The sequence below is a fragment of the Ochotona princeps genome, chromosome 3 (assembly GCF_030435755.1).
Source record: "Ochotona princeps isolate mOchPri1 chromosome 3, mOchPri1.hap1, whole genome shotgun sequence".
Lineage (NCBI taxonomy): Eukaryota > Metazoa > Chordata > Mammalia > Lagomorpha > Ochotonidae > Ochotona > Ochotona princeps.
The window spans coordinates 100,421,417-100,445,456 of NC_080834.1; the positions used below are offsets into that span (position 1 = coordinate 100,421,417).

General features: G+C 43.6%; 1 protein-coding gene across 4 annotated transcripts in view; it reads right to left on the reverse strand.

The window, feature by feature from the left end:
• Nucleotides 1-24,040, reverse strand: part of PARL (presenilin associated rhomboid like) — a 37,192-nt gene continuing 13,152 nt past the window's right edge. The window contains exons 1-8 of one of the 4 annotated variants that reach the window (XM_058662157.1): nucleotides 20,754-20,846; nucleotides 20,612-20,660; nucleotides 11,538-11,633; nucleotides 10,836-10,985; nucleotides 9,104-9,174; nucleotides 4,316-4,417; nucleotides 4,099-4,196; nucleotides 1-316 (exon numbers count right to left, since the gene is read on the reverse strand). In XM_058662157.1, coding sequence (XP_058518140.1) covers nucleotides 205-316; nucleotides 4,099-4,196; nucleotides 4,316-4,417; nucleotides 9,104-9,174; nucleotides 10,836-10,985; nucleotides 11,538-11,574 — 570 coding nt within the window. In that variant the 5' untranslated portion in view covers nucleotides 11,575-11,633; nucleotides 20,612-20,660; nucleotides 20,754-20,846 and the 3' untranslated portion in view covers nucleotides 1-204. Of the gene's footprint in view, nucleotides 317-4,098; nucleotides 4,197-4,315; nucleotides 4,418-9,103; nucleotides 9,175-10,835; nucleotides 10,986-11,537; nucleotides 11,634-20,555; nucleotides 20,661-20,753; nucleotides 20,847-24,040 lie in introns of those variants that run through there. The other 3 variants (XM_004577765.3, XM_058662158.1, XM_058662156.1) reach the window with 3 other exon arrangements.

A 24,040-nucleotide genomic window follows, 5' to 3' on the forward strand; every position in this document is an offset into this window, starting at 1 on the left:
TTTACAAACTAGAGATAGAAACCTTTATTTCACAACACTGTCATAATTCAGTTGCTCAGAAGACGTGTCCAGGTGGAGTGGGATGCGCGGCATGAACTGTTGGGCTGGCTGCGCTGCTGGCTGAGGTCCACACCATGTCCCTCCAGGGCCAAGCGCTGGGGCCAGAGGCCACACACATTGGCTAGTACGGCCAAGCCCCATGTTTTACTTGGAGCCACCTCCTTTTTGGGGGCCATTAGTCCTCATTTCATGCCAGATTTTCACAAGAGGCTCCCTGTTCTTCCAAATGAGTTCATGACCATAAGTGATATACCATCTGCAGAAACAAAAAACATACAGGTCCCACACTCAGATAACACATGGCAAGTACTAGGAGCACATCAAGTTGCCACTGTCTTTAGATCAAATGTCCTTGCTGTTTACTGGGGAGCTTATTAAAGGGGCTGAGTAACTTCTGACTGCGGTACATGACTTGGACTTTGCAACAGGCCCTGGGAGCAGGGAAGAGGCCAGCCCAGGGGCGAGTGCTGGGCATTGTGAGCCCTTCCCATGCACTGCCTCGCCTCACACAGCCCTGCAAGCACCCACTGCAGACAGGGGGAGGCCCACCCGGGTGCTAACAGTTTCTGACTGACTTATCAGGCTTCTACTAGTGGGGCAAGCTGGCTCTTCACCCGGACAAGCATGAGGTGTCAGGATGACAAATCATTTGTGTTGGCAGTCACAGTGGCCTGTTACCTTACCTGGCTAGCCACATGGGTCAGCTGCACCACATGCTGCCTATCCTACAGGACGCAGTCCCAATTCTCATCCTAAAATGGCCTGATGCTGTGAGCTGAGGGGTCTGAGGCATGGAGGCTTAGTGACTTGCACAGTGTGCATACACTCACACATGTACACATGAGCAGAAGTCCCTGGGCTGAGAAGCCCCGTCTGAGGCAGAGCATTGTGCTCTAACCACTGTGCTAGCCAGCAGCACTGAGGGGTGTCCCCTGTGAGCTGCAGCCATGGGGATGAGGGGTTACACTTCAGCCCAGCAGAGTTGGCTCTCTCCAGGGCAGGTGCAGCAGCCGGGCATGGAGGTTAGCTGAGAGCCTATAAGACTGAAGCGCTTATTTTTGCCCAGTATCTGCAGGCTTCATATCCCATGAAGAAGACAATTGATGTTGTCAGCCTTTGCATCTTACAGACACCTGTTTAAAACAAAACACTCTATCAAATGGGTATTGCTGTTTTGATGTTTTTTTGCTTCTCTTAGGAAAGAGAAAGATCTTCCATCTGCTGGTTCACTCCCCAGATGGTTGAAGCTGAGCTGATCTGGAGCCAGGAGCCTCTTCTTAGTCTCCCATGTGGGTGCAGGGTCCCAAGACTTTGGGCCATCTACCACTGCTTTTCCAGGCCACAAGCAGGGAGCTGGATGAGAAGTGCAGTGGCCGGAACATAAAACAGCACCCAAATGGGATTCCAGCACTTTCAGGGAGAGGATTAGCCAACTGAGCCACTGCACCGGTCTCTGCTTTGATGTTCTTTTAAATGCTCTGATCATGTATCCTAATTATAAAGGGCTTCATTTGTACCTTAATTAAAATTAATACTCAATAATTAAAATCTGACTATGGGGCCTGGGGTAGTAGCCTAGTAGCTAAAGTTCTCACCTCGCACACGCCAGGATCCCTTAAGGGTGCCAGTTCTAATCCCAGCACCCCACTTCCCATCTAGCTTCCTGCTTGTGGCCTGGGAATGCAGTCGAGGACGGCCCAAAGCCTTGGGACCTTGCACCTGGTTTGGGAGACCCAGAAAAGGCTTCGGGCTCCTGGTTTCAGATTGGCTCAGCTCCAGCCATTGTAGCCACTTGGGGAGTGAATCATTGGACAGATGATCTTCCTCTGTGTCTTTCCTCCTCTCTGTATATTTGACCTTCCAATAAAAAATAAATCTTAAAAAAAAATCTGACACTGAAAATACAGTCCATATTAAAATTCTGAAAAAATAAAATCACAATCAGAAAACCCGCAGAAAGAAAAATACACCTTTAACAAATTAAAATTAAGAGGCTTGTAATAAAAATTGGTTGGTGAATTTAAAGCAAGGTGAAAGAGTTCACTGTAAGACTCAAATGCAACTGAAAAAAAAAAATGGATGAAATCTCTTGTGAGGAAGTCTCCATTAATAAAGTGTCTTTTCAAAGCCAACACGGTGGAGTGGGACGCTCATCTCACACCTGAGGCAGTGGCTTCCCATACTGCTGCCTGTCAGTTCTCATCCCAGTTGTTCCACTTCTGATCAGCTCCCTGCTAATGCTGAGAATGCAGTCAATTATGGATCAAGTCCTTGGACTCCGGCATCTATGTGGGAGACCTGCAAGAGGCTCCTGGCTCCCAGGTTGGGGCCAGCCACTGTGGCCACTTCAGGCAATAATACAGCAGATGGAAGACCTCTCTCTGTATCTGTATAACTCCATCTTTCAAGCAAAAATAAATAAATCTTTAAACAAAAAAGTATCTTTTTACTCAACTTACTCCAAGGGAAGAGTCAAGAATTTCCATCTTACTGGTACAGTATTCTGAACAACTCCTTAAGCCAAGCCTAACTGGTGGACTTGCTAAACTCACTTCAATAAAGCGCTTCACCAGTGCCCAGTTCTCACGGTGGCCCAGTGCTGCCTGCAACTCCGGGGCCACGATCATCAGTCATGTGACCTTGGACAAGCTCTCTTCCTTACTGTGAGGATTCAAGTCCTCAGCTTCCCATATGGCATGTGAAGACCACCATACGTGTTCCGTGACACACAGCGAGGGCAATGCACAGGCAGGCACCAGGGAACCTGTCCTGCCAACAAAGTCTGGGGCCTTCAGAAAGATCGTAGCTTTCTAAACCTAGAGATGAACTGTGGATGTCACTGAGCTCTAGTGAATAAAGACAAGTTGAAACTAGAAATAGCAGAGAGAAAAGGAATCCTCCACCTCTCAGACCCATGCGCTCCAATTTCCAGACTAGAAAAAGGCCTGATAATTATAGCTCTGAGGTGCAGGAGCTGCCGGGAGATCCTTTATGAATGCCTGGGGGAGGATCCCCACATAAGACCTTCTCCACATTGAGTCTTTATGCCTCTCACCGGCAAGCCCAGGTCAGTTTCTACTATTTATAACGTGTTGTGGTTGGAGCTAGAGCCCACCGGTGCTACTCTTTAATCATCACAGAGAATTAAAAATAGCATAATGGCATTTACTGCCAACGCCTACTGGGCACAACTGCCTCATTTAGAAGAATAGATTTTTATATTTCTTTTCCATAATCACAAAACTCAACTGTCCCACTGTCACGAAACAAAGTGCAAAGTCATGAAACAAAGTAAAAGGGCAAACAAGGCAAAAGCAAGGGTAAAGGGCAACGCTTCTGCAAAACAAGACAGGCTTGGAGGGCACTGGGCCCATGGCATGGACAGCTCCGCTGATGGGGCTGCCAGCAGACAGGCTGGGAGCTCACAGAGGAGCCTCGGCTCAGGCGAAGCCCAAAAACACCAGCTGTGCTCAGTGCAGAGTGATGGGGTGGCAGCCCTGCTGCTCAGCCTGGGGAAGATCACAGCCTCCTGCCTGGGAGTCAGAGCAGCGTAAGGGTCACTTCCCAGGACCTGTGTGTACTAGGTGGTCCCCAAGCCTGTGGTTCCCAGGCACCCATCCAGGCCCTCAGCAGAGCCAAGCAAGCACCCCGCCCCCTGCTCAGCACGCATGCCCAAGTGCTAGAGGGGTGGAGGCTAGCAGCGGCAAGGGAGAGGTGGGCAGGCAGACCCACAGCTCGGGAGAGGAAAGGACAGCCCGGACCAGGGGACAGGCCGAGATCCTGAGCGACTTGGGTTAGGTGTAAGACAGAGACACAGGTTGGCCCTACAAGGCATCATGGCAGGGGAGGGTCCCACTCTCCATCCCGTCCATGAGGTGAGCAGGGCTAAGTTCAGAGCAACCACACTGAGGCTTCCCCAACCCTCCCATGCCCACCAGTTCCCACTTCTAGCACATGGTCAAGCACGCCCTCTCTGCCCTCCTGGGGTGGACGGAGACCCCAGCAAGCAGATTAACAACCCATTACACACCAACTTACATTCCAAAGAGAGCTCCCCCAAGATGTGCTGCATGATCAAAAAATTTCCATCCCAGGATCATTCCTGCTGTGTCCATGGCAATAATGGCTTTTAGGGCCTGAAAGCCGGTAAGAGAGAACAGAAGGGAAACGACACTGATACCTCAGCATGACAATCCCGACAGCAGTGTGGGCATTCAGGCAAGGTGGTCCCCGTGTACACCGGGAAAGGACTTACGTTCCCCGCTGTGAAGGTGAACATGGGCAGGAAGATGATGGCAAGCTTCCCGTCAGGGATCTTGGTGCAGACAGCAGCCAGAACAGTCATGATGGCACCAGACTGCAAAGGGACACATTGGTAAGAGCAGGAAACATTGTGTGTGGCTATCAGAGGCCACAAAGGGCGAAGGTTGTAGGACTTGCCAAGTTTCTCTGACCCTCATTCCTAGGGGAGCACAAAGCTTCAATGCTCCCACTTGGCAGCGTAGGTAGGCCCCCAGATGTTCCAGATCGCCAAAGTGCTGTCCCGCAAATACTGGCAAGTCTGGGAGGGCTCCCCAAGCTCTGGGACAGCATGGGGTGTGCCACTGGCATCACCTCATTTAATGCCCAATAAACAACTTCCTAAGCTTCTCCAATTGCATTCCCCAACCACAAAGAATACAAGCAGCCCAAAGCCCTATGTGTTAATTTCCTTCAAGTATAAGGCTCTATCTTCAAGTCTCATGTGAAATTTGTATTCAGTTGTATAAAGCAACTAAACATTATCATTAAAACCTGAATGAAAGTTACCCTGTGGTTTTACATTGGCCGCCCCACAGCCTCCCCTAGGAACACACAGGCCTTCTTCCAACCACCTCCTCTCTAGAAACAGAAATCTAAAACCAAAACCAGATCCGATGGCCAACACATCAACCACTTCTTGTGACAGGTGAACAATTACTATCACTGCAAAGATATTTAATTTTTATTGTCTTTGTTTTTCCTGGTTGGCACATAACCTGAGTATTTATTTTTTGTTTTGTTTTTATTTTAATTTTAACCTGAGTATTTAATGCCTGTGAGATATGCTCTAGATAAATGATACTAATCTAATTTTTCTTAACATTGGGCACATTTGCAATTCCCTTAAGTAGTAGACTACTCAAGGAAATGGATCTTACCACGCAATTTAAATAAAATTTCAGGATAAATAGTTAGTCTTTCAAATACACAAGCACCGCTACGCCGGATGATGGGAAAAGCAAGGGAACAAGCCCTGCAGAGCCTGCCTTCTGACAACAGGGAGGTGCAGTGTGCTAAGGCAGCACAGGGGTACGCTAGCACTAACAAGCAACAGGAACCTGTACTAGGAAAGTGGCCAGGAGGAGGAGAAGGAGATGAAGTGCCATAGGCAGCAGAAACCAAGCCTAGGAGTCAGTGCACTTGGTCTGATGGAACGCTCAGTGTGCACCTGGAGCGTACCGCGCCGTCACAGGACGGGAGAGAGCAGAAAGGTGAGCACTTGAGCATAAGCCTGTCTGCCAGCCAAGTTCACGGCAGAGACAGGTCTCAATCACCTCTTGAAAACTCTTCTAGGTGACAGTCCACAAAACACCTTCCTGCCAGTCTCCAAAGACAGAAACTGTCACTCATTAGAGGAAAGTAAAAACGCAGGACAGTTCAACGCAGCACATGCTCTTGGAGGCGAGACGGGGAGCTGGCAGGCCGGAGTGCACTCCCTGCCTCTCACCAAGAAGCAGCCAACAGGTCTATTACGACAGATGTTTTAAAGATCCAAAGTTGACAACATAAATCCCAAATCGTTAGACCAATTAAAATTACAATTAAAATTGTAATTCCGTTATAAATTACCTATCACACCTAGAACCAGGAAAACTCTCAACTTGAATGAGAAAAGATGACATCAAGCCCAAACTGAAACAAGAGAATTAACTGACCAGTATTTTAAAGTATTTATCATAAAAAGGCTTCAGTGAGCAAGTACAACCATGCTTGAAACAAACAATACAGAAAAACAACAAAAAGGCTCAGCAAAGGAAAAAGACACCCAGAAAGTGTCAGCTTCAGAAACAGAAAAGGTAATACCCAAAGTAAAAATACTCAGAGGATGGGTTCAAAGCAAAATGGAAAGGACAGAAAAAAAAAAACAAAAAGCCAGAGGACTTGGAGACACAACACTAGAAATCACCCACGTGCCTCTGCCTACAATGCTGACATCCCTTGTCAGAGTGCTGGTTCAAGTCCCAGCTACTTCGGTTCTGACCTGGCTTCCTGGCTGTGCACCTGGGAAGACAGCGGGATGTCCCTGGGCCCCTACCACCTATGTGGGAGACCAGGATGAAGTTCCTGGCTCCTGGCTTTGGCCTGGTCCAGACCTGGCTGTTGCAATCATTTGGGGAATTAACCAATGCAAAGAAAATTGGTCTCTTGCCTTTCAAATAAATAACTCAACATAAAGTAAGACTAGAAAGTAAAGAGAGTGAAAGAGATATTACCCAAACTGAACAACAAAAGCAAAACAGACTGAAAGGGCCAATAATGTGGCACAGCACATTAAGCAACTTCTGTGACACCGGCTTCCCATACTGGAAATACCAGTCCAGGTTCTGGCTTCTCTATGTCCAATATAACTCCCTGCAAATGCACCTGAAAAAGCAATGGAAGGTGACCCAAGTACTTAGGTCCCTTGTGGCCACGTAGGAGACCGAACAAAAATATGTGCAAATACAGTAACTTTTTCTTCTCCCTTTAAAATTTAAAAATCATGCTTAGTGGTTAAAGCAAATTCCAACACTAACAAAATGAATGCAGTAGGGGCAGGTAAAACAATCATGATTTGGCAGGAAATATGAATGTGAAGGAGGAAGGTTTTATATTTCACTCAAACTGGTAAAAATGATATGACCATTAGACTGCTATAAATAATGTATATAGAACAATACCTTACAGCAGCCACTCAAAAAAGCTATAAAAGAACCATATTGCAAAGCGCAAGACATATCAAGTGAAAATGTTCTATAGGGTTTTTCTTCATAAATTGTAATCTGGTAAGGAAGAGATTCAAGATAATGTCCTAACCTAGCACAAGAATTCTGTTTATATAGACATCAGGTCACTTATGGTTAAAACCAATGAAATCACTGCAAGTCGATCATCGTAACATCGATGAGCAAATTTTGCCTAGGAAAACTTCATACCTCAAGCAAAAAAAGATCTTATCCAACAAACATTTCATAAGACACTGCTTCCTCCAACAAATACTTGATTATATATTTGTTCACTCAAGATTCAGAATTGTTTTGGGGCCCGGTACAGTAGCCTAGTGGCTAAAGTCCTCACCTTGCACACCCAGGATCCTATGTGGGCACCAGTTCGTATCCCAGCTGTTCTGCTCTGCTTCCCATCCAGCTCCCTGCTTGTGGCCTGGGAAAGCAGTTGAGGATGGCACAAAGCCTTGGGACCCTGCACCTGCATGCAGGCCCGGAAGAAACTCCTGGCTCCTGGCTTTGGACTGGCTCAGCTCTGGCTGTTGTGGCTACTTGGGGAGTGAACTAGCTGATGGAAGATCTTTCTCCCTGTCTCTCCCTCACTCTGTAAATCTGCCTTTCCAACAAAAATAAAATAGATCTTTAAAAAAAATTATGTTTCTCAGAAAAATAAACTTGGAAATGTGAATATCAGAGAAAAACTTCCTGATATTATAGCAGGGAAAAACAATTGTTTTAAATGAGATTCAAAATGGTTAAACCAACCTTTAACAGATTCTTGAAACCTAGTGTCAATATGGTAACTGACAAATACAGTTTAATTGTCTCCATTTTTTTTTTAAGATTTATTTATTTTTATTGAAAAGTCAGATATATGGAGAGGAGGAGAGAGACAGGGAGGAAGATCTTCCATCCGTTGATTCACTCCCCAAGTGACTGCAACAGCCAGAGATCAGCAGCCAGGAGCCAGGAGCCTCTTCCAGGTCTCCTAAGCAGGTGCAGGCTTTGGGCTGTCCTTGACTGCTTTCCCAGGCCACAAGCAGGGAACTGGATGGGAAGCAGGGCTGCCGGGATTAGAATCAGAGCCCATATGGGATCCTCGCACGTGCAGGATGAGGACTTAAGCCACTAGGCTAACGTGGTGGGCCCATGGTCTCTATTTTTAATGAAAAATGATGATTAGGCCAATAAGATCAATACTTTATATTTTTAACATAATTTTGTTAAAAGTGTTTTCTAGATTTCTCATTAAAAATGCCACTATACTTGAACTAATGGTTTGATTTTCTTCAATTTAACAAAGGATGAATTTAAGTATTTGGGAATAATGCTTTTATCCTATGTTGTCTATACGGATTTTGAAGGCTGAGTACCTGCTGCCTGTGCCTTTCTTACCACGTGCTCCTCACTGTGCTAAATGTATCAGCACTTACATACAAGCAAGTTTAATACACAGTCTGTAAAGACATGTTATAGAAAGATGTCCATGTATCAAGAAAGCTGCCATTATACACCCAAAAAAGAACACACATTAACATTTTTTTTTCTTAAGGAATCCAGAATATGGGCTCCTGAGCGCAAGAATCTTAGCCATCTGCCCACTGGCTATGGCCCAGGTTCTAGAAGTATTGTAATGCACATCTAGTTTACACAGGAGCCATTCAATCTCGACTAAACTGGATATACCACCAGTTTTAAATCCCTAATTAGTCAGAATTATCCAATGCTTAATTAGGTCATATTCTGACTTACTCGTTTTGACGTGCACTGTATTGCATTAACAATATATTTGACCAAAAGTTTAAAGCTATAGCTTGAAACTTCACAACAAATGTATACATTTTAAATCAGATGTAGATTAGCCAATAGTTTTATCTGAACGTTAACTTCCCAATTTTAAGCATTACAATTATGATTCTATATGATATTAATTAAAAATAGAGTGGAACATACACAGAAACACCTTAATTTTATAACTTTGTCTAAAATGATTCAAAATTCTAAAAAGCAAATAAGTTTAAATTAGAAATACTTACTGCACCAAGTGATGGTCCATATCTTCCTGTGGCTACTTTACAAACGTAACTGACAAAATTGGAAATAACACCTGAGAAATAAGTTATATTTCAGCAACAAGTGAATATAAAAATGGTTTAAACACCTAGCTCTCTCCCACACAGAATAACAATGTTCAGTTTCCATCTGGGTCACACAATGGGAGGCAAGGATGAATATTAGCCTCATTTCCTGTCTTTCCAAGGGAAAGACGACTCTGACCCATGTGGATGACTTGCTAAGCGACACAGGGGCCAGAATGTTCTGCAGGTCTGCAGTTACCTCTGGGTCTGGGACTGTCCTGCTGACACACACAGGCAGGCACTCTAGCTAGCTAAGCCTTCAGACCCCTTCAGGCCCCTTCAGCTCCAAGGTCACAGGAGCTCAAGGCAACTTTTTCCACAGACCACTTCCTATGAGGCAGTAATTAACAGCAGCTAATCAGAACCGCTACATCCACAGCACCACAACCAGTGGCCGGGGGAGAACTACCCTTACCACACAAGCCAAGGATATTCCTCAAAAACCCTCAACAAGAGAGGCCAATTCTTTTTTTATTTTTTTAAGATTTATTTTATTTTTATTGGAAAGTCAAATACACAGAGAGGAGAGACAGAGAGGAAGATCTCCCATCCAATGATTTGCTTCCCAAGCAGCTGCAATGGGCAGAGCTGAGCTGATCTAAAGCCATGAGCCATGAGCCTCGAGCCTCTTCCAGATCTCTCATGCAGCTGTAGGATCCCAAGGCTTTGGGCCGTCCTCTACTGCTTTCTCAGGCCACAGGCAGGGAGCTGGATGGGAAGCGGCGCCGCCAGGATTAGAACCAGCACCCATATGTGATCCCAGGGCGTACAAGGTGAGAACTTTAGCTGTTCTGCTACTGCGGAGGGCCCAGAAAAGGCCAATTCTTATTATCTCCAGAGAAGTTCAGTCATTTCTGCCATACCACACAGCTGGTTGCAGAAACAGGATCTAACCTCATATCTTGTGTTTCTGAAGCTCAGTGCTTAGCACAACTGCCAGATACACTGTAAACTAGAAGTTTTAAAAATTGATTTTTATATCTTATGGCGTAAGTAAATTTAGAAAACAGAGAGAGGCAAGTAAAAACTGACCAACTGTCAACTTAGTAGCTTCTAGGGACCAGGAATCAGGCACTCTGTTTCTTCCTTGAAATCAAGAAATCATGCCATTGCTAGGGCCATGGCCATCAACATGCATTCTTGCAAAAAAAAAGATGAAAAAACAAATTCAATTATGGCCATCCTGCTGGATCTAAAGCTTTCTGGAAACTGAACACACTGAAGGGAAATGAGCTAGTTTAAGACTACTTAATAAAGACCCAAATGAATGAGACAGCTGGGAAGTCTGGGAACCACTAATCCACACAAGGGCCGGCCTGAGCTAAAGAAAGCAAGGCATAGTGAGATTAAAAATGGTATACTTAACTTCTAATCCCCAACTCCCATTTCTCCTCAATAATTCAAAATTAAACATGCCCAAACAACCCATGCACCAAGAAATCAGTCATGTGCAAACAGGAAAACAGCTCAAGCTTGCCCTTGGCAAACTTCTCTACCTCCAATCTGATGAACTAATGTGTTCTGGGCATTTTCTCAGTTTAAACATGGCTGTAACCACTCCCTTTGTCCCTTGGGCAGATGGGTGGAAGCACTTATTCTCCTGAAGGTCCCTAGATGAAAAATGTATTACCTGCAGACAGGTACACTGCCATGAACTGTTCCTGACCCAGGATGTTCACTATGCTGGAGGAGAAGCTCCATAACACATACATGTTAGCAGCCATGTGAAATAAGGAGAAATGACTGAATGTCGACAGTAACATTGGAGAACACAGGACCTCTACAAGAGAGAAACAGTGTGGTAATCATGAAACACACAGCCACAGTGATCAGGAAACCAATCAAATGTGGGAAAGGAAAACAGAGCTAGCTGAAAACTTAAACAAGAGGGGTTAAGTCAGCATTTTTCAATGTAGTAAAAAGCTTTCTTTTGCACTTCTTAAGCAACTAAGAAAAATTCACAAATCAATGAAATTGTCCTTCTGGCAAAAGTCAATTAGAAAAAAAGTATGGATTTTTTTTTCAACTGCAGATATAAAACTACATAATATTTTCCTCAAGGAATAAACATGCAATAATCTTAACTCACCAAAAAATAATTATATACTTACTATGTCTAAGGCACATTTCAGGCAACTAAAAAGTTTGTTGAAAATGTGGAAGAGAAATAAGTTGAGGGGCCAGCAGTGTAGTGAGTAAAGCCACTACCTGCAACACCAGCACCCCATATGGACAATCAACTTAAGCCCTAGCTGATGGTAACTCAACTTTTTATAGCATTTGAATTAATACCCTCCCCACTTCAAAATAAAGCCACGTAAGTTAGACTCACTTGAGGCTGGGTTGGATGTGAAATATCTGATCATCATCCTCTGTAGAGAAGGGACTCTCCATAAACAGAATACAAATACATTCGCAGCTATGATACCTAGAAAATAATTTTAAAAATTTATAATTTAGACAAATGAAAAATAAAGGCAAAGAAAAGCCCAATTTAAAAGCTCATCTGAATAAGATTTCCTGCCATAACTACAGAATCGTACCATACACATGGCAGAGAGCTCAAGAAAGCAAGTGAAAGCAACACTTCTGTAATATCAAAGCTGCAAAGGGCAGGAGTTCATGTTCAGGTTGCTTACCCTTCCCATGCAGCTTCCTCGGGACCCTGCACCCACATGAGAGACCAGAAAGAAGCTCCTGGATCCTGATCAGCTAGCTCAGTTTTGGTTTTTGGGACCTTTAGTGGGGGTGAACCAGCAGATGAAAGATCAAGCACTCTTTCTCTCTGTATCTCTACTTTTCTATAAATCAGACTCTCAAATCAAAATAAATCTTAAGACAAAACAAAACTGCCAAGGTGCTGGCACGTGCTTTACAGAACCCCGAGGAAACTCCAAGTGCTCTAGGAGCTTACTTCCTTCACCCTCATCCCAATTTACTTCTTCAGAACAGCTTATTCCTCTTAATAAAAAATCCAGGGGCCAGCGCTATGGCTTAGTGGGTAAACCACTGCCTGTGATGCCAGCATTCCATCTAGGCACTGGTTTGTGTGCTAGCTGCTTCATTTCACATTCAGCTCCCTGCGAATGCACCTGAGCAGCAGAGTATGGCTCAACTGCTTAGACCCCTTCCCATCCATGTGGGAGACCTCGAAGAAGCTCTTGGCTCCTGGATACAACCAGGACTGAAAAACAACAGATATTCCCAGTCACAGCTTTACAACCACCTGAAGCAGCTAGAAGACAAGACCTGGAGTTTTGGGACCAAGCACGGTGGCCATGCGGCTGAAGTCCCCACCTTGCAAGCACAGGACTCCCATATGGGAACTGGTTCTAATCCTGGTGGCACTGTTTGCCATTCAGCTCCCTGCTGTGTCCTGGGAAAGCAGTCGAAGATGGTCCAAGGCCTTGGGACCCTGCACCCGTTTGGGAGACCCAGAAGAAGTTCCTGGATCCTAGCTTCAGATGGGTTCAGGTCCAGCCATTGCAGCCACTTACGGAGTGAATCAACAGACGGAAGCTCTTCCTCTCTGTCTCTCCTCCTCTCTGTATATTTGGCTTTCCAATAAAAATAAATAAATCTTTAAAAAAAGAAATGACTCATTAAAAAAGAAAGAAAATATACAGCAGGGCCAGGTGCAATGACTCAGTGACTAAATCCTTGCCTTGCAAGTACTGGGATCCCATATGGGTGCCTGTTCATGTCTCAGCAGCTCCACTTTTTATCCAGCTCCCTGCCTATGGCCTGGGAAAGCAGTACAGGATGGCCCAAAGCCTTGGGGGCTCTGCACCCACACGGGAGACCAGGAAGAAGCTGCTGGCTCCTGGCTTTGGATCAGCTCAGCTCCAGTCATTGCAGCTACTTACTCTTTGTCTTTCCTCTCTCTGCCTTCCCAACAAAAATAAGTAAATTACTGTTAAAACATGGAATTAAAAGCTAAGCTTATTTTGATGCAAAGAAAACCTGAAATCCACACATGCAAGGGGACCTCAAAATCTTCAAGAAAAATAAATACTAGAAAACAAGGCTTGGATTTTACCTGGCTGTTATATTTGAGGAATAAATCAGTGCAGAGAAGATCTAGCTCAACCAACCTTTCAAATCACTTCAATTTTTTTTTTTAAAGAATGCTCAACAAGGTATCATCTCACAACAATTAGAATGTCTACCATCAACAGAATGGAAAAAAAGGAAGGAAAGTTCACAAATATATGACAAAGGAAACTTATACACTGTTTATGGGATTGTAAATGGCCCAATAACCTCAGAAAACAAGGAGAGTCCTCAAAAATTTAAAATACAGGGTGAGCGTTATGGCACAAGTTAAGCCATTATTTGCAGTGACAGCATCCCATATGAGTACCAATCTGAGTCCTAGGCTAATGTGCCTGGGCAAACACTAGAAGATAACACAATCTTGGGCTCCTGTGATGCATGTGGAAAATCCAGATGGCTCCTAACTCTTGCCTAGCCAAGCCCCAGTCACTGTAGCCATTTGAGGTTTCTCTTTTCTCTCTGTAACTGTGTCATTCAAATAATTAAATCTAAAAAACAAACAAACAAAAATATAACTACTGTAAGATCCACCAACCCCATATTTGATTATATATTCAAAAGAACTGAATCCATTGTCACAAGAGATACGTGTATGCCCTGCATTCACGGCAGTGTTATTCACAAAGCCACAGAAGGGAAATGACCACAATATCTACCAACGAATGAACAGACAAGCAAAATACAGGCATAGCCACACAATGAAATACTATTCTGCCTTAAAGGGAATGAAATTTTATCATCTACTATATCATGACTGAACCTTAAAAGCAACTACGTGAAAGATGCAGAAACAAAAGGCCACACATGATTCCATTCATATGAAATGGTCAAAACAGGCAAACCCACAGAGAAAGCAAAGTAAGCATCTTTATGATTGTCAAGGGCTAAGGGTAAGGAGGAATGGATTATGATAGCTAATGGGTGTAGAATAAAGCAGGACCCGTACCTGTCGCACTATACAAAAATCAGCTCTAATTGGCTCAAGGACTTAAATCTACACCCAGAAACCATTAAACTACTAAAGGAAAACATAGGAAGCACACTCCAAGATATAGGAACAGGGAAAGACTTTTTAGAAAAGACGCCTAAAGCAACGGCGATCAAATCCAAAATGAACAAATGGGACTACATCAAACTAAAAAGTTTCTGTACAGCAAAAGAAACACTTAAAAAAGTGAAGAAACAACCTACAGAATGGGAAAAAATTTTGCATTCTACACAAGTGACAGGGGACTAATATCTAGGATCTACAAAGAGCTTTAGAAACCCAAGGATAGTGAAAAAATAAACCCTGTAGCAAAATGGGCAAAGGAAATGAACAGACGTTTCTCAAAAGAACAGATACAAATAGCTAATAAATATATGAAAAGATGCTCAGGCTCTCTAGCCATCAGAGAGATACAAATGAAAACCACCTTGAGGTACCACCTAACTCCTGTGAGACTGGCCTACATTCAGAATTCGAAAAACAACACATGCTGGCGTGGATGTGGGGAAAAAGGTACCCTCCTTCACTGCTGGTGGGAGTGTAGGCTAGTACAATCATTGTGGAAATCCATATGGAGAGTGCTTGGAAAATTGCAAATAAACCTGCCATATGACCCAGCAATCCCGCTCTTAGGAATATACCCAACAGAAGTGAAATCTGCATATGAGAAGGGGATCTGTAATCCTATATTCACAGCAGCACAATCCACAATAGCAATGTCATGGAAACAAACCAGATGTGCGTCTAAGGAAGAATGGTTAAAAAAATTGTTGTACATCTATTCAATGGAATATTATTCAGCTGTCAAGAAGAATGATATTATTCTATTCAAAACCAGGTGGTCCCAACTAGAAACTATTATGCTCAGTGAAATGAGTCAATCACAAAAGAATAAATACCATATATTCTCTCTCATATAAGAAAGCCAACAGGAAAGGTAGAGTTCATCAAGTGCCCATGGAGTTCTGATCTAAATATAGATTGCTGCAAGTCAGGTCCCACGGCAAGAGATGGTGAAAATTCTCTGTTCTAGGCATGTTGGCATTTCATGGATGAAGTAACAGCAGAGTATATTTAGCATGTTGTGAACATGAATATGGCAAATTGGCAGTTTCCGTCAGTTGCTGGCAATAGTTTAGAGTGATGACAAATATTATTTTGATTTTTTGTGTGTTATTTAGTTATGAGGAAAGTGTATGGTAAGCAGTCCATTTGATGGTTTACTAATTTCCTTGTTGTTGAGAAGTCCGAGTTGATTATGTATTTAATATGATAACCATTTGTGTGCTGTGAATTGCATTAAGAGTTATGTAGGGCAGAGATGATGCTTACTAAATGTACAAAATAGATTGATGAGATTAGCCAATTAAATCTTTTCACCAGTAAGGCACTCAACAGCCCATGAGATATTTATTAAAAATGTCAAGTAAATCCTCTTATTTTTGTATCACAGTGTCAACTAGCAGTAAAATAAACATGTTAAGATCCTTAATCTACTGCTATGTTTCACTGTAAAATTTACCTTTGTTAAAATTTGCTTCTGTTCAAATTTGTTGAGATCGCACGTGGAAGTGTCCTAATATTACTTTGGCTGGTATTTTCTAATTACTGTATAATATTTTGGGAATGCAAATTTTATTTGAATGTCAACTACAGTTAAGCATGTGCCGTTTGTTTTTCTTGCTCAGGTTTTGTAATTTGATGGAATGTTTTTATTATAGTTTAATAAATGTTTGCTTTAAAAAAAAAAGTTTTATCATAGAGTGATGACATCTTTCAGGATTAGATGGAGATTACAGTAGCATGACTTTGTGTATATCATAAAAGCCACTTTTAAAGGGTTAATTTTATGGCAAATAAGCGCTCTCTCTCTCTCTCTCTCTCACACACACACACACACACAGAATATTGCACTAATTTGAGAAGCACAGATTGGTGCAATAACCTCAGTCTATTTCTGTCTTTAGTCCAAGCAAGGTAGTACAATCTCTTTTCCTGTTTTCCTAAAAAGAAGTACTCAGTATTCCACTTGGACCCCAGGAGCTAAACAGAGGATCCCCTTTGTTTCTGACTAGATCAACCTGCCTTTCCACAACTCCTCTATCTGGAAGGTCTGTCACAGAAAGCTAGTACACAGGAAGATTGGCATGCATTCACCATATGGAAGGCAAAGGCCTATACAGTAACTATTGACCACAAAATGCAGCGACTATATTCTCTGTACCTTCCCTGCAGACAAGAACATCTAACTTTCCTTGGAAGCAACCTTCAGCAGTCAAGCTGGTCTGTTTACATGACACAAACTGTTGGAGAACATGGAAATTGACATATAAGTTCCTTTAAGACAACTGATACACAAAGTGGCTGTGATTCTTATCTCTGCCATTTCTGGCTGTTGATCTCAGCTACTCACGTCTCTGAACCTCAGTTATCCCTTCTGAAAAATGGGACTACTACTGGAAGGACTCTCAAGAGAATTAGTAACAGTGACACAATGTTCACTTAAAGCACCTAACACATTACTTAGTGGTTCAGTGGCAGTCAAGTATTTCTTTTACCATTCTTCTCCAGAAATAAGTCACCTGGCACCTGAGGAGACAAGTGCTGTAGGAAAAGGCCAGGATGAGCTGGAGTGCTACAGGAAGCCCACCTCACTGGCAGCACCAGTGCCAGGGAAGGAGGCCCCAGCCTGGAGCACCACTCCAAGACACCGAAAGGCGTTTAGGAGAAAAAAACTCAAAGCTAAAGGTAATCCTGCGGGAAACAAACAGCAGAGGAAAATGGACAGACTCCAGAGGGTGGGGCAGCAGGGTCAAGGGCACAGGGCGAAGCAGGACCCCAACACTGAAGCTTCCAACAAACTGCAGGTACTGGGCAAAGCCTCCTGTCTTCTCTCTCCCCATCTTTCTCTACCCCTCCCTTCCCAGATCAGAAAGTCAGCTGGTTCTTTCTCCTTGGTTATTTGAGTCCCATTACAGGAAAGCCAGCATCTTACTGAACAAACAAGAAAGCCTGCCAAGCGTCTTGGAAGACACCCGATAGATAGAAAGGTGCGAGAAAATATGCTCCTGACAGCTTGCCTGGGACCTCCAGGACAGGCTTAACAGCCTTCCAGAACAAATCAACAGAACAAGGAGCTGGCTGAAGCGTAAAAGCATCAAGTACAGTATAACTTTGAGAAATCATACATTATACTGAAATTTAGGGACTTATTTCTACGAAGCAATTAAGATCTTAAAAAAAATCCAAAAATCAAACAAACAAGATGATTAAAACCAATCCTCTAGCATATGTTTGAAAAGTGAGTTCTAGGGGCTGGTATAATGGTGTAGTCTAATCCTCTACCTGTGGTGCTAGTTCATGTCCCAGCTGCTCCACTTCTGACCCAGCTTCCTGCTAATGGCCTGGGAAAGCAGCAAGGATGGTTGAAGGACTTGGGCTTCTGTACCCACATGGGAGACATGGAAGAAACTGCTGGCTCCCAGCCTCAGATTTGCCCAACTCTGCCTGTGGCAGCTATTTGAGGAGTGAAACAGTGGATGGAAGTTCTCTCTGTAATTCCTTCAGTAAAAATACATAAATCTTTACAAAAATAGCGAAAAATCTGGGGTTGGCATTGTGGCATGGAAGGTAAAGCTGCCATCTATAATGCCAGCATCCCATACAGGTGTCCCTTCATGTCCTTGCGAACGGCCTGAGAAAGCATCAGAGGATCGCCCAAGTATCGGGTACCTGCTACCTACATGAAGCTCCTGACCTCAGGGTGGTTCAGTCTTCGACAATGCAGCCATCTGGGGAGTGAATCAGAGGATGGAAGATTTCCTGAACTCTTCCTCTCTCTCTGTTAACTCTTCAAATAAATAAATAAGAAAATAAGAATGCAAGGAAGCAGAAAGGGAAATAAAGAGGGAAGAAAGGAAGAAAGGAGAGAAGGAAGAAAAAAAAAGTTTTAAACTACCAGGGTTTCATGCTCCACTGTTTAGGTATAAATATTACAAAGCGAAGCAGCAGGCTAGTCTCAGAGCTTTGAAACACTCTAGCTCAGAACTTGTCAAATGCAAAACAACAAAGCAAAACAAAACATCTATTATCCAAGGAAGGAAAATAGGATGGAGTGAATCTATCAATTAACACCAGGAGCTGTGCCAACCTCACGGAGGATCAGTCTAAGAGAAGCAGTGGAGAGCTAAGCAAGGCAAGCTGGACTCCTGGCACTGCTGAAAGCAGACAGGGTGTAACAAAGCATCTGCTTACCCTCGAGAATCCCAGTATGTAATTAATTGGTTATTAAGCCCAACTAACAGTCGTTGTAAAGCTAAAATCACTGCTGTGAAAATAACAATAATACCTTAGTAAGATAAATTGGAGATGATACCAAATAGTTCTAAGAGCATTTTCTCAGCTTTTAAAAATAAAAAGCTAGGCAGGCGTAGCCTAGCAGCTTAAGTCCTTGCCTTGAATGCGCCCGGAACCCATATGGGCGCTGGTTCTAATCCCAGCGGCTCCACTTCCCATCCAGCTCTCTGCTTGTGGCCTGGGAAAGCAGTCGAGGTCAGCCCAAGGCCTTGGGAGCCTGCACCCGCGTGGGAGACCCGGAAGAGGTTCCAGGTTCCCGGCTTCAGATTGGCACAGCACCGGCCGTTGCGGCTCACTTGGGGAGTGAATCACTGGATGGAAGATCTTCCTCTCTGTCTCTCCTCTCTGTATATCTGACTTTGTAATGAAAATAAATAAATCTTTGATTAAAAAAAATAAGAGACAACCCAACAGTGATGATACATTATTAGTGAAACTTTCACATCTACATTCAAAGCACTTTGCACTGATACTGCTAGTTAGAACACAGCATTTTCTCCCTTCACTGCCAAGTTTCATAGGCCTGGGAAAGCAGTTGAGGATGGCCCAAAGCGTTTGGACCTGCACCCACGTGGGAGATCTGGAAGAAGTTCCTGGTTCCTGGCTTCAGATTTGCTCAGCAGCCACCACTGCTGACATTTGGGGAGTGAATCAGTGGATGGAAGATCTTCCTCTCTCTGACTCTGTATATCTGACTTTCCAGTAAAAAATAATATTTAAAAAATTATTTTGGGCCTGGCGGCATGGCCTAGCAGCTAAAGCCCTCGCCTTGAAAGCCCCGGAATCCCATATGGGCGCCGGTTCTAATCCCGGCAGCTCCACTTCCCATCCAGCTCCCTGCTTGTGGCCTGAGAAGGCAGTCGAGGACGGCCCAAGGCTTTGGGACACTGCACCCGCGTGGGAGACCCGGAAGAGGTTCCAGGTTCCCAGCATCGGATTGGCGCGTACCGGCCCGTTGCGGCTCACTTGGTAACTGAAACATTGGATGGAAGATCTTCCTCTCTGTCTCTCCTCCTCTCTGTATATCCAGCTTTCCAATAATAAAAAAAAAAAAAAAAAAAAAAAAAATTATTTTAAAAATTACAATGATCAGGCCCGGCGGCGTGGCCTAGCGGCCAAAGTCCTCACCTTGAAAGCCCCGGGATCCCATGTGGGTGCCGGTTCTAATCCCGGCAGCTCCACTTCCCATCCAGCTCCCTGCTTGTGGCCTGGGAAAGCAGTCGAGGACGGCCCAATGCATTGGGACACTGCACCCGCGTGGGAGACCTGGAAGAGGTTCCAGGTTCCCGGCTTCGGATTGGCGCGCATTGGCCCGATGCAGCTCACTTGGGGAGTGAATCATCGGATGGAAGATCTTCCTCTCTGTCTCTCCTCCTCTCTGTATATCTGGCTGTAATAAAATGAATAAATCTTTAAAAAAAAATTACAATGATCATTGTATCGTGCACAGCATGCTTACATTTCAAGAGGGTTGTTAAGACAAAGAAGAATGGAAGAGGGAGAACTGGCTTTACAATGAGAGACCTGGAGATTTTGAAATTCAGCTCGACTTCTCAACAGCACTTCCACCTCAAGTTTATCTGAAAGTTTCAACTTCTCTGGAAGTTCATTTCCCTTATGTTTAAAAGAGGAGACAAGTGTCCCATTTGCAAACCTGTGAAGTAGGTGTATAATGCGTATAAAGCACTTGGATGTGTAAGGTTCTTAATGTTTCCTTTTGTAATAATTACTTGCAAACTCTTTCATAAGCTGGAATTCTAGAATAAACTGGTCGTTTGATGGCTATCACCTTAAACCAAACTTAGAAAGTAACTGCAACAGGGCATGCAGTAAACCTTCATGCTAAGTTACTTCTCAGACAATGACACTAGCCTAACGGTACAGAGAGATTCTGCCTTCTAAACCATTGGTGATGGCGATACAAAAGCCATTCCCTATGACATACTGTACCTTTTGGTCTGATTTCTCTTCCCTTGAATGGCTAAAACGTGTAAGCTAACACAAACCTGTCACAGTCCGCTGGCCATCACTTAGGTTATTCCACCACTTGTTAATCTAAAACAGAAGGAAAATTGCATATCATCATGTGTGAAATGCTTTCAGGTTAGGAAAAGGAAGACACAAAAAGGAAACACCTGTAAAAATTACCGGTAACCATCAGAGATAATTAACATGTGGCAGAACAGCACAGGCATGTGTGTCACAGTCGGACAACAGCCTAAGTCCTCTGCCCGAAACCACTGGTTAGCTCTAGAACCTCAGACAAACTATTGCTACCATTTCAGTTCCCTGCTCTATAAGACCAGATAATACCTAGCACCTAGTTGTGAGGACTAGCAAGGAGGCGAAGCACCCAGTCAACACTCTCAGATACAGATACCCACAAGTGATTAGCCACACAGGTCCTACCGAGCTTCAAAATTCTGTGAAAGATTTGTGCTAAACTGCTGTTATATTTTGATACAACAGTGGTACTGAAGATTAGAAAAAGAGACAGAATCCTAATATTTCAAGGGATTGCCACTGAACTTTTTTGGAATAACCTTTGTTGCTTCACAACAATGCAGCAGTAATAAGGAATGAGTGGAACAGATGAAAAACAAAACTGGCCATGCCCTGGCACTCATCAAACCTGGAAGGTAACAGCTAATCACACTATTTGCTCTGAACTTTCGTTATTTCATGAGTAAAGCTTTTATACAGAAAAATATATTATAAATATGAAATTGAATAAGACTTGTTACAGGAAAAAAATTCCAAAGTAAAAAGCATATATGGCGATCAATACACATCTGATTTGATTTCTCTAATTATACTTATAATATTATACATGAGCTCCCAGACCTTATTCACCGCATATGTAATGGCACGAAAAGGATTCCCAGAACTACCATTTTCTGCATATCTACACAAACTGGTTCATTTGCTCTTGGATTTTAATGACTACAACCTATTATTTAAATCTACTACAAACAAATCAATCTTTAGATGAGGATTACATATATCATTTGTGCTACTTATCACATTCTAAAGAGTATGTGGGTATGAAAATTTCATAGCACAGAACTGTGCTGGAAACCTATTGCCTTCTACGAGTTACAGAATCACAAGGTAGGTCAGTTTTACTATCTCTTCAAGTACACTTTTACACCAAATCTCCTGTAGGCTTCTCCTGCAACCACTGCTCTTCTGGCAGCAAATGCCTTTAAAATAAACAGACTTCATGCTTGATAAATGTGTCTAAGGGGAAATGAATGAAATGATTCCTCCTCACTTAGAGACTATCAAGCTATCATTCATTTAAAATACATCCAAGGCATCCTCCTGAGGCTAGCCTGCCAGGATGACAATGTGCCTAGGAAGGGATAAGGCCAGGAGCACACCAATGCTTTCCCCAAAATACTATAAAAACAACAGTGCTTGAAAACCAAAGACCCGAAATTATATTAACCTGTGGCCTCAGTGCTCACTCAGTATTGGTAAGCAAATCTGAAAGGAATCATTTTCTAAAAATTAATTAAAAGAGGGCCCAGTATGGTAGCCTAGTGGCTAAAGTTCTCGTCTTGCGTACTCCAGGATCCCATATGCGCACCTGTTTGTGTCCCAGTTGCTCCACTCCCATGCAGCTCCCTAATTTTGTCCTGGGGAAGTAGTTGAGGACAGTCTAAAGCTTGGGACCCTACACCTGCGTGGGAGACCTGGAAGAGGCTTCTGGCTCCTGACTTCGGATGGGTCACTTTGGAAGTGAACCAGCAGATGGAACATCATTCTATCTCTCCTCTCTGTAAATTTGACTTTCCAATAAAAACAAATAAGTCTTTCAATTTATTTTTCTTAAAGATTTATTTATTGGGCTCGGTAGTGTGGCCTAGTGGCTAAGGTCCTCTCCTTGATCCCATATGGCCGCTGGTTCTAATCCCGGCAGCTCCACTTCCTCTCTATCTCTCCTCCTCTCAGTATATCTGACTTTGTAATAAAAATAAAATAAATCTTTAAAAAAAAAAAACATTTATTTATTTTTATTACAAAGTCAGATATACGGAAAGGAGGAGAAATACAGAGGAAGATCTTCCGTCCGATGATTCACTCCCCAAGTGAGTGCAACGGCCGGTGCTGTACCGATCCAGAGCCAAGAGTCAGGAACCTCTTCCAGGTCTCGCACACGGGTGCAGGATCCCAAAGCATTGGGCCATCCTTGACTGCTTTCCCAGGCCACAAGCAGGGAGCTGGATGGGAAGTGGAGCAGCCGGGATTAGAACCGGAGCCCATATGGGATCCCGGCGTGTTCAAGGTGAGGACTTTCGTGGCTAGGCCATGCCGCCAGGCCCAATAAGTATTTTTTAAAAAATCAGTTAAAAGAGTGCTATCCATTTGTATATAAAGTAATGAAAAGCTCTAAAATCTTAGTATTTGTACCTTTTTCTTACATCCTAACCTCCCTGGAAAGAGCAGAAACACTCAGCAGTGACATTTCACAAGAGGTACATGTGTCAACATGCCTCTGAGAAGCATCTCAAAATCTACTAGACAAGTGTGTGTTTTAACAAACTTGCCATCCAGCAAGGTGAAACCGTAAAACAGTGGACCTTATACTGCAGTGGGCCTGGAATGCTCCCCAAAATAAAGCTGTTTCAAACTCTCTGTGGTGATTCACTGGAACACATAAGAGGGACAAAATTTCTGGAAGATTACCCAAGTATCACACAGTCATACAAAATATTAATATTTATTCTGATGAAAGGACTATATTAAAAGTATTACAAGTACATTACAAGTGCTGACTTCACACTGATCAAATGTTGCCAAGAACTAAAAGCACTTCATACAGTGAACACAAGAGGCTGGGAAGGGTGGGCGGAAGGCAGATGCAGGGAGGCTGGGTGAGGGTACCAGACACAGGCACACAGAAGCAACAAGTTCCAGTGTCCCACAGCACAGTGGGGTGACAGCTGCTCACAATAATGCGTTATACACTGCAAAGAAAGAACTGCGAGAGAGGAGCTAGGAGGCTCCAAACACACACAGCAGAATGGAGATGCAAACTGCCTGGTGGGGCAGAATTACTGTGGTGGAAGATCATACTGTATATTATAGAAATGTTTAAGTATTATATGTTAATAAAAATTTTAAATTAAAAATGATACAAATACTGGGACCCGGCGGCGTGGCCTGGCGGCTGAAGTCCTCACCTTAAACTAGCCAGGATCCTGTGTGGGTGCCAGTTCTGGTCCCGGCAGCTCCACTTCCCATCCAGCTCCCTGCTTGTGGCCTGGGAAAGCAGTCAAGGACGGCCCAAAGCTTTGGGACACTGCACCCGCGTGGGAGACCCAGAAGAAGTTCCTGGTTCCCGGCTTCGGATCGGCACAGCACTGGTCGTTGCGCTCACATGGGGAGTAATCGGACAGAAGATCTTCCTCTCTGTCTCTCCTCCTCTC